Source organism: Seriola lalandi, unplaced genomic scaffold (assembly GCF_002814215.2).
Source record: "Seriola lalandi dorsalis isolate HSWRI2012SDOR001 ecotype SW California unplaced genomic scaffold, Sedor1 jcf7180002052130, whole genome shotgun sequence".
NCBI classification, from domain to species: Eukaryota; Metazoa; Chordata; class Actinopteri; order Carangiformes; family Carangidae; genus Seriola; species Seriola lalandi.
The window spans coordinates 26,676-46,860 of NW_019522683.1; the positions used below are offsets into that span (position 1 = coordinate 26,676).

General features: G+C 38.7%; 2 protein-coding genes across 3 annotated transcripts; both read right to left on the reverse strand.

The window, feature by feature from the left end:
• Positions 1 to 252: 252 nt before the first annotated feature.
• haus5 (HAUS augmin-like complex, subunit 5) lies at positions 253 to 9,428 on the reverse strand. Its single transcript, XM_023400007.2, has 19 exons — positions 9,105 to 9,428; positions 8,933 to 8,995; positions 8,674 to 8,706; positions 7,785 to 7,809; positions 7,490 to 7,622; positions 7,152 to 7,311; positions 6,950 to 7,046; positions 6,360 to 6,451; positions 6,192 to 6,246; positions 5,959 to 6,086; positions 5,779 to 5,860; positions 5,498 to 5,652; positions 4,951 to 5,113; positions 4,648 to 4,728; positions 4,340 to 4,485; positions 3,757 to 3,853; positions 2,507 to 2,645; positions 2,180 to 2,312; positions 253 to 1,323 (listed from the first exon to the last, which is right to left on the reverse strand). The coding sequence occupies exons 1-19, from the start codon at positions 9,200 to 9,202 to the stop codon at positions 1,221 to 1,223; spliced, it is 1,983 nt and encodes a 660-aa protein (XP_023255775.1). The 5' UTR covers positions 9,203 to 9,428; the 3' UTR covers positions 253 to 1,220.
• Positions 9,429 to 10,048: 620 nt separating this feature from the next.
• On the reverse strand, positions 10,049 to 15,742 carry LOC111650176 (fizzy-related protein homolog). Of its 2 annotated transcripts, none has more exons than XM_023400005.2 (14): positions 15,584 to 15,742; positions 14,711 to 14,814; positions 13,928 to 14,056; positions 13,679 to 13,742; positions 13,423 to 13,550; positions 13,124 to 13,206; positions 12,800 to 12,983; positions 12,594 to 12,659; positions 12,411 to 12,513; positions 12,037 to 12,221; positions 11,708 to 11,941; positions 11,076 to 11,180; positions 10,870 to 10,962; positions 10,049 to 10,775 (listed from the first exon to the last, which is right to left on the reverse strand). In XM_023400005.2, the coding sequence occupies exons 2-14, from the start codon at positions 14,777 to 14,779 to the stop codon at positions 10,734 to 10,736; spliced, it is 1,485 nt and encodes a 494-aa protein (XP_023255773.1). In that variant the 5' UTR covers positions 14,780 to 14,814; positions 15,584 to 15,742; the 3' UTR covers positions 10,049 to 10,733. The 2 variants fall into 2 exon arrangements, with proteins under 2 accessions (XP_023255773.1, XP_023255772.1); XM_023400004.2 differs by having other exon boundaries at positions 13,423 to 13,553.
• Positions 15,743 to 20,185: the final 4,443 nt, after the last annotated feature.

A 20,185-nucleotide genomic window follows, 5' to 3' on the forward strand; every position in this document is an offset into this window, starting at 1 on the left:
AGGAACAACGTTACTCCATGCAAACCGATAGCCACATACTTCACACTGTACCCGCAACTACAACATCAACGGTGGATTGAGCCGTCTGTGAGACAAATCGATACTAGGCTAATGATAATCTGCATCTTACTGGAGGCATATGAACAAAATGCAGCATGGACTCAGCTTGGTCTTCAACACTAGAGCTGGAGAGGCAGTATTCAACAACTTCATTGCATTTTAATGCATTTCAACGAAGACAGGAGGAAATACTTGGATTTAAAATTATTTATTAGTAAACGACATTCATATGGTAAAATATCAAGAGGAGTAATGATGAGAATAAACATCTTAGATAAAGTGTTGTTTAGTTACAACCACTACTGCTTCACAGTAGTGCTGCAATTAATGATTTTCATTTTCAATGAATTGAAAATAATAAAACCAAAAAACAAGTAATAAATGTCCTAAAGCAGCTGGAGACATCATCTAATATCTTGTTTTGTCCAACCAACAGTCTAAGTCCTAAAAAATACACTATTTATTTGAGTGTAAGCCCAAGAAAAGCAGCAAACGTTCATACTTGAGAAGCTGGAACCAACAAATGTTTGGTATTTGTGCTTGAAAAATGACTAAAACAATTAATCATCAAAACATTTAACAAGTAACTAATCATTGCAGCTCTGCTTTACACTGCAGCGTATTTGTGCATTTGTTAATTACTGCAGCTATGTCCAGATTAGCCTGTTATGGTGGCTCAAGGCAAAACTTTTCTGTGGGCCCCCATTGACCCCCACCTACCACCTTCTGAGCATGTGCCTTGCTGTCTCCATTAAGATCTGTGCAACCAAATCTCCCATGCTGAAATACTTACAGTCTCAGTTTGTGATAATTAGATTAAACACATCTTTATTTGGGAATGTGGTCCTCTTGAGGACAATATAAACTAAAATAATTAATGTGTTACAACAAATTTTTATCCCAGGGCACCACCACAAGACAGGACCTGACAATTAGCTAATAATGAACTAAAGGAATAGTGATGCAAATAACACATTTGTAACTAATCAAACTGCCAAACCAGTAAAAATGGATGAAACAGTGGCCTCATGGTCTGGGGCCCCCAGGCAGTTGCCCACTTTGCTGGGTTGGTAATCCATCCTTAACTATATCATGGACATTTTGCCACTGAAAGGTGCTGAGCGGGATCTCCTTTATATTTTTAAACTATGAGGTGTCCCTTAACAGGCGTTGGCAGCTAGTTTCCATCTTTGTAGCCACTGCTGAAAAGTCAGTCCTCCTCTATTGACATCAGGGAGGACATGCTGGACTGGTTGATCCCACCTACAAGTATGAACACACCAAACAAAAAATAAGTAAACCAGAAACTTAACACCTGAGCAAAAGCATAAATCCACAATAACACATTTATGTTCAGAAAAAAAATCTATACACAATCCAAGTAGTAAAGGCTTGACATCATTTCTGTCATTTTACTCAAACGTAAAATCACAAAATAATTGATGTTGAATTGAATGTGCTTGTGTTCCACTGTTATGCATTACGTCCGGCAAGAAAAACTTAGGTTCATAGTTCATAATTGCAGTTTGCATATCGTTAAAGTATGATTTCACTGAAACACAAACAATAATACTGAATTATTGACCAGCCACAATTTGTCAATCACATGACACTTTATCTCCACAATGCAGTCTGTTCAAGCAAATGAAACACCAGTAGTTAGATAATCAAATAGGTGTTAAACATATCTGAAGTTTAACACAGTTATTGAAATGACTTATGGTAAACACATCATCCATTGCATTGTAAAACAGTGTGTGCACACAATTACTGCAAGCACTATATCAAAGGTGAAGTTGTTAGAATACTAATGGATATTCAGAGCAGGCTGTTTGAATGAGAACTTGTCACATTTGCAGATGTGGTTTAGGTAACACAGTTAGACAGACTAGTTTCGTGCTGCTTTCCCTAATGTCCTCCACTGTAAAGCTGTGCCAAGGTAGAGGCATCCCCAGATCTCAACAATGAATGAACTGAAAGCACCAATGGTGAAACTATGAAAATAGACCCAGATTGAATTCTCCTTTATACACATTTGTGAATGCTATAAAAATGTAAAATGTAGTACATAGACTGTTTTACAGTACAGTAGATTATCTGCTTCAGAAATGTGCCTTACCAGTAAGAGATGGCAGTTTTGACTTGGTCCCCATAAGAAAGGCCCTGAGCACAACATTTAGTGAGGCCTCTGACTCTTGGGACGAGAGACTTTAGAAGCTTCCGATCCTCCTCCACGACTCTAGAAAGCAAGGCTAAGAAGCACAGTGAGGAAAAACAGTAGATTTGTTGTTACCAAAACCAATGTTAGTTTCTAAAAATGTATTTTTGCCAAGGTAATGTAAAGTCTGCATTAAAGACAGCATGTATACAAACAGCAAAATGCAGCACTTGTCACTGTGTCCCTTGAGCCTGATAAAAGCCTCTTTTGATTAGTTCCTCTGATTACCTTTTTGATCAGATGCATGCAGCATTTTGGCTTCCTTCTGTATTTTCTGCAGAGCAGCAGACTGAAGTTGAAGTAACTGACGGAGAAAACGTAACTCAAGCTGCTGGGAACGCGCCTGGAAACACAACTCCTCTGGAGCCTGAAGAGCAAGAAGAAGGAGAAAAATTAGTCTGTGTTAAAGTCAGAGAAAGGGGAAAAGGACAAGTAATTCCATATAAAAAAAGATAAAGTTACACAGTAGTGTTTGTAAAACTAGCAGATGTCCCTAAAAAGCAAACTCACAGCAGCCTAAAAGATACGAGGCTACTGCTGCTATGTCTCTGTGCAGTAAGACTGATTTTCATGGACATTATTTTTATCAGCTCTGTTAGTCAGAGGGCTGGGGTCAAGCGATGGCAGTGAGAGTCAGCTGGTTAATTAAAACCACTCTAGGCAGGTGGAGTTTAAGGAGCAGTATGAAGTGTGGGAGCTTCTAACACAACTTTTATACGAATCCAGTGAGTGTCCACAGGTAAATCTCACATGCAAAGTTATGCAGTGAATTTTCATGAGGGTGGGAACTGAAATGCATGGTTTAAAATGCATGGTTAGTTGCAATGTTAGATTCGGATGGTAATGTCACTGAAGCCAAAGGATATAAATAACTGAGACTGTTTTTTAATGATGAGCTGATTCCAATGATGTAATAAAAAAAAGACACACAACATTCAAACTGTGAGGTTTGATATCACGACTATGGGTTGGAAAAAGCTGCTTGACGGAGCAATTTTACCATAACTAATAACACAATTGATTTAAAAAGAAAACAGGTCTCTTGTGTTGTGTTTTTGCACATAACCAGAACAATACTAATACCATTACCATGTTATTCAATCTCAAAATCCATTCTCACATTGTCGTTATAGTTTACAATACATTTTTGGTCTATTATAAAGTAATTCATGCATATTAGTGCTCACCTATTTTATTATATTTATCATATTTTTTCCATTTAAAAAGAAAACATAATTTTCTCCTGTATCATTCAATAAATTTAACTATTATAGGATTATAACAAATAGTTACTCAATAAAATCATAAAAAAATAAGTTCAATTAAAAGGAAATTGCTTTGACCTGAATCATCAGCATTTAAATTATGAATTAAACAGATATAACCGAAGGACTGACATGCATGTATACTGCTGCTCTGGGCAAAAAGACAAAGGAGGAGAAGATCTCACTTTCTCAGCATTATATGTCAACTCTCACCTTGTACAGTGGGAAAGCCAGGCTCTGACACATTCTGCTGAAGGTTGAGGACTGCAAGCGATAGATGGACAACCACAATGCAGGGATCCTTTGAGTTCTTGAAATAAAAATTGTAAAAATTAAAAAAAAAAAAAAAACAGGAAAAAATGTCATTTTTCTATTTTTGTTCAGCACTTGATCAAGAGTATGATTAAAAACATCTCTTCTTGTGATACACTTTCTAAATGAAAGTCAAATGCTTTAGTGCACTGCAGCTGGAGCCACAGGTGTACCCCTGATGAAGGAGGATCATTTTCTGACAGATATTACTCTGCTTCTCTCATCTCCCTCCCTCTGTGAATTTGTAATTCATCTTTAAATCCAAAAGAACTCAACACAACTGAGGGGAAAGAAAAGAAAGTTGGCAGCCTGTTTTGTGTAAGCCTTTCCGATTTATTACCAAATACAGTTTCAGTTTCTGGCAGTGAAATATGTACTCAGATATGAAGTCCTCAGTTTGGGTATTGACTTAGGAACCTTTTTCTAAACTGGAACAAAAATAAAATTAGATTGCTTATGTACAAAATAGACAACTTTCTCTTACCCTTCAACAGTCCTGCGGTCCAGAGTGAGAAGCGAAACCACTCCAAACTGTCTGGCCTCCTTAGAAATAGAGTTCCTTAGTCCGTTTGCTGCAGTGGTGACATCTTCAAACTGTGGCAGCAACTTACCCTGGATGAATTCCTGTAACTGAAACAAAACAGAGGGAGAGAAATCCTCAAGAGATTCCCGGAAATGTGATACTTTGTGGCAAAAGTTTTTTGTTTTTTTTTAGCTTAAAAACATCTCTTTCACAACAGCACAAAGCAAATCCTTGTCTACTTAAGTGTCACAGATGGAGAACATCCACACCTGTCTGTGTAGATGGATCAGCTCTGTCTTGGCCGTGGAGTTCCCCTTAATCAGACCTCTGATATGCTCCTGCCTGAGAACCTGTAGAGAATCAACACAATATGTTTCACGATATATGTTGCAGAAATATTGACAGCTCTGCATTTTAAGTTCAGAAATCTGGCAATTCAAGATGTTTATCTCCAGAAAGTCAAAAGCAGACATAACCAAATCCTACAGACTACATTTTTCTGAATAATCACTGATATAATGTAACTAAATGGATATAAAACAAGAAGGAAATGGCTGTCAATTCACTCTCACCACTAGCTGCCTGAAGTCCAGGATGTTCTGCCACTGGCTGCGGAGGTTTCTCAGTGCCTCCTGTCGGCTTCTGGCATGTTGGTCCAGCTGTATACACCGGTCTCTGATGTGATCTCTGGCTGCTGCCTGCATCACACACTGGAGTTCCAGCTCTAGGGCTGACCTGATAGCAAAACACAGAGTAAATTCTTTGCAATAACTTTTTTATTTGACTAGGTGAAATAAATCTCTAATTTGACTCTTAGTTATATTTGTGTTTGCAACAAATGTATTATGACAAAGAGCAAACACTAAATGTTCGATCTTAACTTAATAACAACTGATAATAACCTCCTACTCTTAAAATAATTTTCCTGACTTTTGTTTTCCATCATAGGAAATTACTAGACTAAAATATTTGTGGGATCCATACAGTAATGTGTCTGAAGGTGTTTGATGCCCCATTACTCAGAATAGAAAATGTTTCAGAGGATGTATTACATTTTTGCATACATCTCAGTCTGGATTTCATGACCTGATCAATAAACTCTACAGTAAGTGGACTCACTGTGCCAAGGTGTCGTTATGGAGTTCATCTGCAATACCAGACACCTCCTGCTGAGCCTCCTTCTTGCGGGCCAGCAGCTGGTTTTTGAGCTGCTGGACTCTGGAGCGAGTCTGAGCCAGTTCCACCAAACTCTGCTCCACCTCTTCCCAGGCAGCCTGGAAACCCAGACAGAACCAACAAAAGAAAAATGCATTTTTCACAGATGTCAGAAAAGATGAACGTGCCCTCATTTTATATTATAATTTCATACTAAAGTGTATGTGAGTGTTTGTGTTTAGAACCTGTAAGAGGGTCTTAACCGGTGGCAACTCATTATCCTCTTCTGCTGACATGTCCAGCAGGTGATTGCTTTCATAGCGGAACCTGCAATGAACATGCCAAATACTGTAACACTGAAAACTTTGAATGAAATAGTCTGACATGAAAAGAGAACATCATAGTAATATGGTGGTATGCCTTACCGCAGAGCTGTCACGTCGTGGGTCACATCCACAGAAGCCAGTTTGTTCTCTAGTTCCTTCTGTTCTCTGGAAGCTAAATATTGTAATGCTGAGAGGACATGGTTTGGAGGATAATCACCCAACAGGTTCTGATGCAATGACAAGCAACAGCATGTTAATTCAAAGTGAATATTACAGACATTATATACACAAGTAACAAAATATTTAGTAAAATTTGACAAATTTAGACCAACCTCCACAGCACTCAACCAGTAGTGAAACATGGCAGTCCTCTGCTCACGAGTCATACTGAGAGGGAGAGAAGAAAGAAGCTATTAATTCAAGAAAGAAGTTCACAATATTCTGAAATACAGTTTGTGATTAGTTGATTTCTCAAATACTTTATCCACTATAGTCCTTACCGTTTGGCTGCAGATTGCGCCGTTTTCAGTTCACTCTCTTGTAAAGACTGATAGAAGTGGACCCTGGCTTCACACAGCTCTCTCACTTCACGCTGACAGAGGAAAATAAAAGAAATGATGATGATTTTCTTCAATCAGCAGCTGATGTATTACAGGCATCTTGGACTGCATTACTCAGATTTGTGTAAATCATTTTTTATCAACTGTTTTTTTTTTGCTTCCAAATGTGCAAATTTGGAAGACTGAATTTCCAAAAAGCTGTCAAAAGAAACAGAAATCAAGATAAATAATGGCGAGACCAGCAGTAATTCATTGCAGTTTCCTAACAAAGATGGCATTCAGTCTATGTCATTTTGATGAATTAGTTTGTCTCCTCTGTCCACACACACTGTGTATATACTGACACTGCAATCGCCAGACAAACTGAACTGAGGAAGCTTCTTGGATGCGAAACGTCTTCAAGTATCTATAACGTCCAGTTCCTCAATTCAACCCTTCTTGGATAACCACAACCTGGATGACTGAGATGCAACACACTACTCTTTAAACTCTGCTCAGTAAAATACAGACCAGATTTCGGCAGCTCTTACCAGGACCTGCGCCTCTGTCGTGGTTTTGGAGTTGAGGTTGTCACCATCATTGCTGCTTGAAGACTTATCATCGAACAGAACTTCTACCTCTGCTTTCCTGTAATACACAAAACTTCCTTTTTTAAAATCTGGACTGCTATGTGATTATTATGGGTCTATAAATAAGCTAAATTTATTAGTTTCTATTTAACTTCAGCCTTACCTGGCCATCTGTTCCAGTGCCTGGCAGTGCCCCCTGATCTTTTGTGTATCGTCAGATAACATCTTGGAGCCCAAGACGCAGCGCTGCCTGAAGGCCTGGAGAAGCAGCTCTCTGCGCTGGCTTTCCTCCACCTGGCTCCAGGTACGACTGATAGACTGCTCTGTTGATTAAAGACAGTATAAAACAACAGTGTGCGAGATCACCCAGCATATTTTAGAACTATGAAACTTTTTTATATTGTGTACATAAAATACTGAAAGTGTATAACACTAAGTGAATACTGTAAATAAAGCAACTACCAAATGATACCCAGCCCTCACTGTATGAGATGGACTAACCTTGTGTGGCCAACTGTTCCTCTGTTCCACTGATCTGAGAGTCCAGGTGACTGATCTCAGCTCTCAGCTGCTCTATCTTCCTCTGTAGCTCTCTCTGCTTAGCAGCCTCACTCTGGTCCTCAGCCTGCTTCACCTGAGCAAGTAAAAACACCAACAGATAGAAGCACACTTCATCTAATCAGTGGCTTTCTTACTGAAACGAACAATTGCACATTCTGTATCATTAGTGCGATCATTCAGATTAATATTAATCAATCAGTACTACAACAGGGAAGGAAAACAAGTTGTAGCCTACCTCTTTGTCTTGAAGAACTTTGTACCTTGAAAATCATAGTGTCAAGGAAATTACCCAACAAATGTTGAACTGGCAGTGGTCATGGTAGCTGAGGAGATTCAGTGTATATTTGAGTGATACCAAGTATAACAATAAGACATATTTATAATTATTTTTGGGGGTGTTCATAAAATAGCCTAGTAGATAATTGTCCTAAGGTGGAGAGAAAGGGAGAGAAGGAATGGGATGCATCATAAAGGTCCCTAAGATTTCAACCAGGCACAACCAGGGAGCACCAGAACACCCAAAGAAAGCACACACTGTATATATACTGTCCTTTGCATACAATGACAGGACGAGCTGGGTGACCATGTGGTGGCAGACACACTGATAGATTGATTGATAGAACATAAATATTCAAAAAAAACTAAAAAGTATCTTGAGCAAGATACTGCCTCTGTTCTACCTGATATGAATGTGAGTTTTAGAAAAAAATCCAATAATTATATATGCTGGCCAGTAGCATCTTTCTATACACAATCCATTAATCTAACGATTACAATAAGAAAGGGCGTTTTACAGTTGAAAATAAACTTACAAACTATAGAATGGTGACACTGTTTAAAAGCATCCCTTTGGCATCTTTGTACAGTGCAATCAGAAAGTATTCAGCTTTATGCAAAAAAAAAAAAAATCTGCTGTCAATCTACACTCAATGTCCCATAAAACAAAAACAGATTTTTTTTTTGCTAATTTACTAAAAGGAGAAAACTGAAATATCACTTTGACATAAGTAGTCAGATCCTTGGCTATGACTTGAAATTTAACTCACTTGCCTCCCATTTATTTTGACAATTTCGACATTTGGATTACTGCCTTTAAAACCGTCCCTCAGAGTGTGAAAGGATACCACTGAAGATTGCCACGCATGATCTTCGCGTTCCTGGAAAAACAGAAACAATCAAGAAGCTGTAATCCATTATTTGCCCAGTCAAAGTGAGCACAGAGGGAGAGACTGAAGTTTAGTTTAGAGACCAAGACATTTAGCAGATGCCACGATGTTCTTTATGCTGAACAGACAAACAGGGGCTGGGTTGGACATACAAGAAAATCAGCAGTAGGTAAATGACCAAAAGGTTACAAAACAGCAAGGCAGTGTGAATGCTAACCTTTGTTGGAAAACGTGTTGGATGACATATTTCCATATTGACTTCCCCGTCCCAACACAGAGCCTGGAAAACAAATGACCGACATTACTTCAACGCTGCAAAGTGAGCATCGATTGTGAGGACCTCTACTGTTCAGTGTTAACTGTGATAGTATAGACATACTGATACCCACGTTTTAAAATAGCTGTCATTTGGCAGGCTGTCCGGGGGCAGATTGAACTCCTCTGTCGCCCAACGCTTCAACTCCTGCACAAGATTTCTGTCCGCCATTCTGACAGACAATAACAACAAGCTAGTAGCTACTGCCCCTGACAGCTAGCGAAGTTTGCTTGTGTCGTTGATCGAATTTAACCTGGCAAATTATAATCCTTTGACTTTCGTTGCTCTTTTTGAAGACGAATCTCTCCTTTATAAACCTAAATTAACTTGAAAAATGCATTTTTTTTATAAATCTGAAATTCTTAAATTTTCAACTTCCCGCCCGTTTGCGGTATTTCCGGTCAGTATATCCGTTGTGGCAGCGCCGCCCCTGGTTGTAGTCGGTTGTTGCTGGTGTTGTTGGTATCGATTTACAATGTTATGTATTTTGTTTTATTCATGGCGTAATTCCACTTGATAAAAATAGTGACTCCCCATTAATTTCATACAGTTTCGAGAAAAACTATTTGAATATGGTGCCACATAAAAAGAAATGAAAAAAATATAAATAAATAAAGAAGGTCGTGAAAATGTATCCTTTTTCACATATACACAGATATAATGTGCATAAACAAATACATCCAAAACTACTGTAGTCTGATCCACCAGTCATGCATTAAAAACTACCTTATAAATTTCTTATGTTCATTTTTTGATGAAACTGTTTTGGAGAGGTGTTGATTCATCTGAATAATACTGGAGGAAGCATTGCTGTTAAACTGACCTGCATTATAGTGCTATTTTTACTTAACCCTCACAGATATAAATGGTGTGGACAAAATACACTATGCAACAATAATATGCAGCGTTATACAATCTAATCTAACATAATTGCAACTAAATTTTATTAGGTCCAAAAATAAATGGTAATGGTATTTGTTATTGAAGAAATCAAATATACACAAAGTCACACACCGGTTATTCAGTTCCATCATCTTTTATTTCTTCCTTTACTACAGAGAATCAACCATGTAGTATATGTCTAGATGCACAGCATTAGACTTTCTGGCCACAGTGGCAAACTGCATTACTTCAGCCAACCACTCTTCAACCTTAGTAATCTAAGGATCACAGTAAACATGGTGCACATACTGTAGAAGCCTTAGTAGGTGATTAGGTTTAGTTTTTATATTTTAGTCATCTTTTTCTCCACTGAATCTCCATTCCTCCATGACAGATGATTTGTTCATTGAATGTTTTACCACATAACAAGTGCGTTAAATAAATTAGACCTGAGTTAAACAAAAACTGAAAATGCTCTCTCCACATTTCAGATTCCACAACAATGCAAACAGTATCACAATATTTTTAAGTAAGGCGTATGATTTCTTGTGAATACAAAACAAATGGAAATCAACCCACTTATACATTTTTAAAAAGTAAAAATGTTTTTACAATCATCATGAAGGCACACACATCAAAAAGAATCTCCCAAAACAATTATTAGCGTTAAAAAAAAATAGCTCAGTTGTTCTCGCTGCCATTTCCTGTGTGAAAAAATGCCACAAGATGCCTTAGATTGAAATGTTTGTCCTTAGCACCACGTTTATGAGCTGCCGAGTGATAACACCCAGGCACCACTCAAATTTGTATTTTTTTTAAGTTACCGTATCCTGGTGAAGAGATTTAAAACTGATACAGATTCCTGGAGAAAAAAAAAGATATAGAAACTTTGGTTAATTATTTTGCAGATCCGGGGACAGTGCTGAACGCTATGCCCAAACAAAGTGCTTTCTCACCTTTGTTGACCTAGTTTTGCTGAATACGTTCCAGAAGCGTAGAGTCTCATCTCCAGCTCCTGTCACTATTGCCTCGCCATCCGGGGACATTGCCTAAAGAAAAACTTTAAACATTTATGAGGCTGCTACCAGACTTTCTGGCAAAGATGGCAGGCTTTTAGCATTAATACGACCATCACTGACATCATGTACGAACACACACTGACCAGGTAAAGGACTCTGTAGGAGTGTCCTGTGAGCTTGGCCACCTGAGTGAGAGCTGGATATTTCCAGACCAAGATCTGGTTCTGAGAGTAGCCATGGGTGCTAACCTGGAAAGAGAGACAATAATTATAATTCACTGTGCTGTGTAAATTGTGCTTTGTGTAATATAATATCAGTAAAACATTACCACATTCAGTTAGAAACTCTACAGTGAATTTTACATTGTGCGACAGGAAGAGGACACACTCCTTTCAGACCAAACGAGTAAAGTTTCTACGGTATCACAGTCAAATACTGAGAACAACTTTGAAGAACATTAGCACTAGACAGTGGCTACAATCATCTCACACATAGTTTCAAGTGTCAATAGAAATATGCTGTGATATCCTAATTAACAAAGCTATATAGTGCCTTTAAGCCTTTAAGGGTGTTTATAACCCTTGGATGTTTGAATTGCACTGGATGTTTTACAGAATTAAGCAGTGTCCTTAAAAAGAGTAAAACATCTTTAAAAATTAATATAAATTAGGTGCAAATATCTTAAGAGACAAAATAACAAATTAAAGTATAACACTATATCACAGGTGTAGGACTGTACATCAGCTGTGCGCTGTGTGCATCTGAAGTGACTCACCAGCTCATTAGCATGCTTGGACCAGGCCAGGTTGCAGACCTGTGAGCCGGTGTCCATACACTGCAGCGGCTGCGACGTCAGCGTGTTCCAAAATCGAATACAGCGATCGGCAGTGCCGCCTCCAGAGGCCAGCAGGCCGTGCTGGTGGGGGGACCAGGCAATGGCTTTAACCGCAGCCAGGTGATCCATGTATGTCTGCACTGGGCTCAGCGAGGAGTGGTTCCAGACCAGCAGCTGAGATGACAAACACCGTCACCCTCATCAATGAGTACAGTGAGTAAATGAACAAAGATGAGAAGAGGCAGGTTTGATAAATGTAACAACTGTACCTTATTGTCATTGCCACCAGATGCGAGCAGCTGATGGTCAGTGCTCCACTTTAAGCCACACACTTCCTGTCTGTGTCCCTGCAGCCGTCTTTCTGACTGCAGTGGAGGCGTCCGTATGTCTCTTTGAAGAATCATACGGTCACGGCTTCCCGATGACAACTGGTCTGCATTCCATGCTAACGCTCCTGTAGAACAGAGTCAAGTTTAATTTATACTTGGTCACACTTTAAACATTTTGCTGTAAGAAGGCAGCTATCAAGAATGTCAAGCATTAATTCAGCCTAATGCTGACTGTGTCCAGTCTTTTGGATTCACACACTGTTAAGCCACTCTATAACCCACATTCAGGGTTTAAACAAAGCAAATGTTCACACCAACTCTAGCTGTGTGTCCTTCCAAGGCAAAGAGTTTCTTCCCAGCACCAGCGTCCCAGATCTGAACGTATCCTTTGTGAGTCCCCACTGCCACCAGGTTGCCCTAAAAACGAGAAGAATCATTTCATTAACAAAAACTAACTGAATCGAAAGTTCTGATGGCAGTAAGTTATGTGTACTTACCCTTTCAGACCAGCCAACTGATGTGACGGAGTCTCCTTCCACTGACAGATCACACAGCCTTGTTACCTGAGGAAAAGACACTTTAGTTAGAGATTAACTTTGACACCAGACAGTGATTAATGCTGCCAAGAAAAGCAAAGCATGAACACGAAACAGTTCTAATTCAACTTCCAAAATTAGGTGTACAGATACACAGAGTGTAGTACCTGGCTGGTACAGGCACTCCACAGGTAAACACATGTGCCTAGCCCGACACTGAGCACGTTGAGAGAAGACCAGTCCACTAAGTTGAGGTAAAAGTCGTCCTGCAGCTCTGGAGCATCAAGCACTTTAAAGGGGATCTTTGAGATCTTGCGAGTTGGCTTCCTCGGTGAACGTAACAATTTTTGACTGTAGCAGGAAAAAGTCAGACTTTATAAAATCCTGATACCAATATGTACATTTCTCTTCATTCACATGGTGACAACATTGATGAGTGATCAACCACAAAAGATCTATAAACCAAAATATTTGTGTATAAGTGCTTCTACCTTTTGTTGCTGACAGGTGATAGGGAGTAGGGGGAGATGCTGGTGCCATCATCTGGAGATGACCTTTTTGTATTGAGTGAAAACTGCAAAGAACAAACATCTTCATGTTCTCCACCAGCGTCAATAAAATAACATAAAACACAGAAGACAAGCTGTGCACTGAGTGAATAGTGGTGTTCTACTCTGACTTAGTATTTCTGCCCCTGCTAAGGACCTTAAGGGCATGTCTCTGTTCTGACATGACAATAAATGTGCTATATAATCCAATATTTAAGGAGTATGAGATGAAATGTTCATACAGTGAAGAGACTCCTCTTCTCAGGGGTGGATGGCTGTAGACGTCTGTCTTCTGTCTGGGGGTCCTGAATCTTTTCTATTCCTGCTCCCAGAAGTTCATTTTTCAGCAAAGCAGAGTAGGCCAGCCCATCTGCTACATGCACACAAATATTATTTGATTCATAAGACAGTAAAAGCATTGAAGCATAAAACCACAATTCTAGATGCACATAAGCAAGAAACGGAATTTACAAAATTACATTTACAAAATTTATTTACCTTTGATATTATCAGAAGAAGCATCCTTTGTTTTTCTGTTCTGACTTGGTGACTTCTCATTTTCCTAAACAAAATCACAAAGATACTGTCATTGATGTGAGTCGGACAGAACTACAAACTATACACTATAAACAACTTCACCCGGACACTTTTTAACATTTTGAATACTGAATTACACATGAATACTATATTTCTCTTACAACAGCACCGACACACTGCTCAGTAAATTCACCCACAACATGTCCATACATTGATCCTGTGGAAGTTGATGTTCCAGTTGGCCCCCGCTCTGGTTGGGATAAATCGGTCTCCAAGCTTAATGGGTGAAGATAACGGGGAACCAGTTGGTGTTCGACTGTGATGACTCTGTATCAATTTCTGCAAAACCGACATATTACTTTAAAGTGTATTTGCTTATGAATTTATGGAAGCGTGGTAACCAGTTGTAATATATATTGCTGTACAAAACTTTTAGGCATATTAGATGTTTAGATTCTTATCTATCACACAGTGCTATCAGGGAGTTGACTGGTCCGGGAAAACAAAAATCCAAATTCGGTCTGCAGCATGACAATGAGCCCAAACATACAGTCAGAGTTAAAAAGAGCTATGTTCCTCAACAAGACGAACAAGGAGACCTGCAACAGATGGTCAGGCCTCCGTAGAGTCCTGATCACAATATCAGACAAATCATTCTTGGATTCTATGAAGAGACAGAAGACACTGAGACAGCCTGAATCCACAGAAGTACTGTGGCAAGTTCTCCAAGATGCTGGAACAACCAACCTGCCAAGTACCATGAAAAACTGTGCACAAGTGTAGCTAGGAAACTAGGATTTTTCTTTTCACTGAATTTTGTATGAAGTTAATTGATAAATAAAAAAACAATCGTGGTTTATCCTCACCTCACGTTTAGTTCCTAATACCTTTGCTCAATACTGTAAACCATCTAACAAGACAAAAGTTCAGCATAACTGTGATTAAGAAAAACAACTAACAGTAGGAGGAGGAGAACAGAAAGACGTTACTCACAACAGGACTCAAGTTGTCATTTTGAATGTTGATTTGGCGGAGGAGGCGATGTTCATATTCTGGATCCATCCTAGACCCTGATCCCACAGGCTGGGAAGATGGACCTGGCAAATACATTAATTAAAAACACTGTGTCTTTTTAGGGATTTCTAACCAGGGACTTGAACTAATGTTGAAAAACCATGTCACACATGAATTATTCAAATTCAAAGCAGAGTGAAGAACATGCCTGAAAATGACCACAATAACACAATTTTCCAAATTGTGATCAATACAATACATCTATCTATCTATCTATCTATCTATCTATCTATCTATCTATCTATCTATCTAACAATTAATTGCATATGGGATTGTTATTGGTGTTGTTCAACATTCTTATACTGAATGATTATGAAGGTAGCCGAGAGATTATGCAGTATCCTAATCATACTGATTTAAATCTGTAAAACAATGTTTAGAATGACAGTCTACAATGTTGGTGGAAAATGATGACATTTCACAGCATATTTCAAAGCCTCTTTTAAAGACATCTATGTAGCACTTAGCTTGATAATCACACTTCGTTAAATATCCCATAGTTGTCTGCATTTCAGCGTAAATAATGAAAATAGCATGACATATATCCTGTGTAACCTACTCAAGCGTTCCCACTCCACAGTAACAACAGATTCACCAACTCAGTTCTGACACGTCCAACTTTTAATAAGCTCGATGAACAAGATCGTGAAAAGCCCTGTAATGCTTATACATTTGGTGTGTTTATAATGTTTTTCTTCAGTCATGTTTGTACTAAAAAAAAGAAAAGCTAATGATAACTAGCATTAGCTAAGTTAGCTAGTGGTTAACTCATATTTGCAACAGACAACATACCAGCAACAACCGGGCAGCCTCTAAAACGGCAAACACCAGGAACAACAGTCGTCGCAGATATGTGGGATGAATTAAAGCGAGAAATGGAAAGTTATTCGCTATAAGAGGAAGGTGAATGTTTAGTTGAGGTGGAAAAGTGCATTGTGGGGGTTTCGTCACCCCCTGTGACGTACGCGTCGCTAATAAAAACACGGAAACGCAACTTACGTTTGTCTCCAGTAGGAGTTTAATAATCGCGACCAGAATTGATTAAGTTAAGAGTGAAGTTGTTCTGTGTTACTATCTATAAAATATAAGTGTAAACAGTGTAAACTCATGTGCAACACAGAGGTCCACGTGCAGGGATGAGATCGTACAAGTCTCCAAATACTCCTCCATTCATGAATGTTAAAGCCAAATATTAGGTTTTAGTTGAAGCGGTATTAATGAGGCATCTGCTCAACTTTATGGTAATCTTGGAGGCTGCAGTATGTGGTGCTGTGGACTTGTATTGCGTTATGATGATGTTGGTGTTTCTATTATTTTGTGCACCCCATTTATACTAGTAAGATAGGCTAAATAACAGACCGTTCTCTGTATAATGCAATAGTGTTCAACAGTACTACAAACTAAAGCCTCCTAAATGATCATACTGTTGAAGGAACACCTCTCTAAAACTTTTTCGACACAAACTGAACATTAGGACTGTTGTGTTAGATTGCATTAGTTTTAGCTAGGTGTAACTAATAAACTGATAAGTGAGAAATTAGTGAGTTACAAATAAGGGACATCACATGAAATCAAATGTTAATTTGTTAGTTTTTCAGCTGCAGGTGCAGGCTTATTGTCATTTCCATACATATGCATAACATAAATACAGGAAAAACAAAATGTCATGGACCTGAGTGCAACATAGAACAGACATAAAAACACCACAAAATCAATATCTGTTTAATTGATGACTGATACTGATGTAAATCGTTCATTTTGTAAAACTCAGTCTGACACACTGCCACATTTATTATGGATTTGTCCTCACACCAAAATATTTTGACTAGACCTTGGTTGTATTACTGCTTATGTATGTAATATTTTTGTTTGTATTATTATAACATGTTATTAGGTCTTCACACATTTTTTTTCTTGTAAAGTTATTGATTTTATCAGCCAAATATCACACTCATAGATTTACAATTTCTGGCAGCAAACCTTTATTTTCTTTTATTAAGGGAATTTGAACTTTATGTCAAAACTCTTCCCTAAACAAGAATTCTTCAGAAGCTGTGTTTTGTAATTAGCTTGTTCAATTTGATTTGACTAAGAATCCTGACAGACGTTTATTTTATTTTATTTTTTTATCTACATATCTTATCTCTATAATATTGTAATGGACTGTTTGTCCTTATCCTTATGCTTTCGTTGGTTCAATATTTACTTCACAGTTCAAATTTAAACAAACAAAAAAAAGGTTTCCTGCCATGTTGAAGTTTCAAACATAGAGGGCGTAATAGTTCCATTGTCAAACTACCGTCTGCAATGGTATAGCCTATACCTCACTTCCTAAAGAGTATGGGGCATCGGATATCTAAATGAACCTATTTTAACCATCATTTATCTTGCACCTCAGTTCTTGCCTGTAGTCTGACAAACATGGGCAGGCCTTGACATGAAACACCTTTGTGTGCCTTTGTATGAATTCAGGACACCAACAGCAATAAAAAAAAAAAAAACAACAACAAAAACAATCCTTTTTTTTGCAATAGACTTAAGGAGACACAGTATAAGAGATTGCATGAACAACACAGGACATCTAGTGTCTTGACCAAAACTGATCTCAGCTGGAACATATTTGCATTGCCTTTTGAGTTGTTAAAAAAAAAATCAATAGTAGGACCCTTCAAGCTGTTGAAGAAACTTTAGCAAGGAAATCTATTTAAACGGCTCTATGATAAAACTCCTACACAGTAGGAGTAGTGGTATAGGGACATTTTTAGAGCAACTCCAATAAAAAATGCAATGCGCTAAATTAAAAAGAAATGATAAAAGCTTCATGGAGCTATGGCACCCTATCATAAACCTCTTCCCCAGTGAGCTCAGTGACATGATCCAAAGAGGAAAAGCAACATTAGATTTTAGAGTCTGACACTTCTGTATGTCAGAAACAGATTAGCCTGTACACAATGGGAGTGAGTATGAATGTGTGAATGGTGTAGTCCAGGTCTGTAATCTAAGCAGTTACATTGTGTTGTATGTTGTTGTTATACAAATAAAACATAATTGTTTAAAGAAAATCCTGCTAAAACAGATATCAGTGAAATCCTGACTGTTCTGTGAAAAAAAGCTGCAGACTTGTAATGAAATATCTGATAATCTAATCAGCTGTGAAACCTGGTTTTGGGTATTTTTAGGTCTGATGGCCCTGCATGCAATCCCTCCTTCTTTAGATTATACTGTAACAGGATTATCTATTTGTAATGTGTGTGTGCGTGCCTGTAATAAATGTTTTGAGTTTGTTTACACGTTTTGTGCTGATCCAAAAGCACTGCTGAACGTACCCTCCTGTCACCACCCTCCTCTGTACAATAGTCTCTGAAATGCAATGTTAATGACCATGTAGCTATGACAAAAGCCTGAGCTCTGTGCCTTTAATGTTGGCAAGTGTAGTGATGATAATCACACACGGAGGGCACAGAGGGCCCCCTGTGAACTTCGCTGTGTGTTTTCTGGTGAGTGAGCCTATAGAAATGTACCGCATCAGACACACAACATAGTTCTGCAAGTGTGACGAAGCACCCCCCCACACCACCACCCCACACACACACACACACACACACACACACACACACACACACACACACACACACACACATACTCTGTCTGTCTGTCTGTCTCCTTCACACAGACACACCCACACAACACTGGCGCCAACTACCAACCCCCCTCCCCCCAACTGACCTCTAATTATGTCATGCGAAAAAGCTGTGTCCCATTGAAAAGCTCTCTTAATCAAACCCAATTAATTCCGCTATTTTCCCTTATTATCCTTTGCAGGGAACGCGTCTTTCCAATAAGACTGTTAACTCCAGCCGTGGCCCTTTCAGATCTGCTGGGGTGCAGGAGCGAAATAATAGACTGCACAATTAATCAATTAGTCATTAGGGACTCTGTTGTTCTTAATGAACACAGTAACCGTGTTGTGGAGGTGATTCAGGGCTTCCTCTAAACCGTTTGTCTTCCCCAACAACTTTTAACTTCAAAGATTGGCATCTTCATGACTGTGACCTTTACAGTGAGACTGCATTTGAATTGATCACCTTTCTGATTTTGTATTGTTTTTGGTCATTCGGAGAAATATATTCTTTGTTGCTCTGCTCCTATAATTCCTAGGCCACCTGTAATTTCTTCACTAACTTGCAGAGCTGTTTTTGTTTTTTTTTGGAGCTAGTCCAAGTCAAGTCTTTGTGAGCAAAATTAAACAATCCAAAAAGTACATAGTACATAGTACAGAGATGCTGTGATATATATATATTTTATATAAAAAAAAACAACAACAAAAAAAACGTTTACATCAAATCAACAAATCTCATTGCAGTCAAATCTCAAGTAAAGTATCAAGGTACTTTGCTAAAGAAGGGCATAAGATATAGTCAAAATCTCCGGGAATAGCTCAGTAACCAGATGTTGGGTTTGGAGTATTTAGCACATATATTCTATATCCCGAAGGTCAAGAATGAGTCTCAATGCCCTAGTGTCAAGTCTTTATTCTACATATATATTTCTGATTATATGAAGCCTTTTGCTACCCGTACTTGCAGGTGAACACTTTATGAAAGGCACAAGACTTTTATTGGTCATGTTTCAACAGCAATCGCTTCATTGTTGTGTTAAGAGACAGATTAATGTTCAGATTTATTGTCCTAAGTATCAGGTCAGGAGGATTAACAACTGTGCTTGTGTGTTTTAGCACCACAAGACTCAGCGTTTTTGCCATCTTTATTGTTCGACATCAAGCAACATGAGAGCAGATTGATTTGCTGTACAATCCAGATGTCCACATTAGATTAGGTTATGTTTTGGATGAACACATATGTAATACTGTAAAAAAAAAAAAAAAAAAAAAAAAAGAAAAAGAAAGAGAGATGCATCAGTCAGGAACACTGAGCTGAGACATTGTTACAGGATGTATTTGTATTTATGCAGGTAAAACAGGCATGTTAGGAGAAGTTCAGGAACTTCATGAGAGAGTAACTTGCAAAAATAGCATCTAATATTTCATTTTGGATTTTGCGTAGTAGAGAATAACTCTCCAGCCGCAATTTTTCATGTCGATCTACTGCAGCTCTTTTTCCCATGCTTTTCATTGTAGCACGCACTCCGGCTCAACGCATGCTTACCCCGGCCCCTGGCTGTGGCTATAGCCTCGACCTGGCCCCAGCTGAGCAGGGCCAAGCTGTCCAGTAGTTAGTTAGTGTCTGTTCAGGCCCGGCTCGGCCCGGCCTGGCCCGGGTACTAATCCCTGGGCTGTCAGAGGACCCCGCTCTGAACTCATCCTGCAACACAGGAAAACGCTCTAATTGGGGGATTTTCTACATCATTAACTCTGATGAGCAGCCATCCCACCCT

Bases quoted from the DNA above. Each gene is read 5' to 3' on its own strand.
- haus5 (XM_023400007.2), bottom strand. From the start codon at position 9,202: ATGGCGGACAGAAATCTTGTGCAGGAGTTGAAGCGTTGGGCGACAGAG. The intron at 4,729-4,950 runs GTGAGAGTGAAT...GATTCTCTACAG, and splicing joins TGGACTTCAGGCAGCTAGTG to GTTCTCAGGCAGGAGCATAT. The intron at 3,854-4,339 runs GTAAGAGAAAGT...TTTTATTTCAAG, and splicing joins GACCGCAGGACTGTTGAAGG to AACTCAAAGGATCCCTGCAT.
- LOC111650176 (XM_023400004.2), bottom strand. From the start codon at position 14,779: ATGGATCCAGAATATGAACATCGCCTCCTCCGCCAAATCAACATTCAA. The intron at 13,554-13,678 runs GTAAATAAATTT...GTGTGCATGTAG, and splicing joins TTCTTCTGATAATATCAAAG to CAGATGGGCTGGCCTACTCT. The intron at 12,984-13,123 runs GTAGAAGCACTT...TTCCTGCTACAG, and splicing joins TCACCTGTCAGCAACAAAAG to TCAAAAATTGTTACGTTCAC.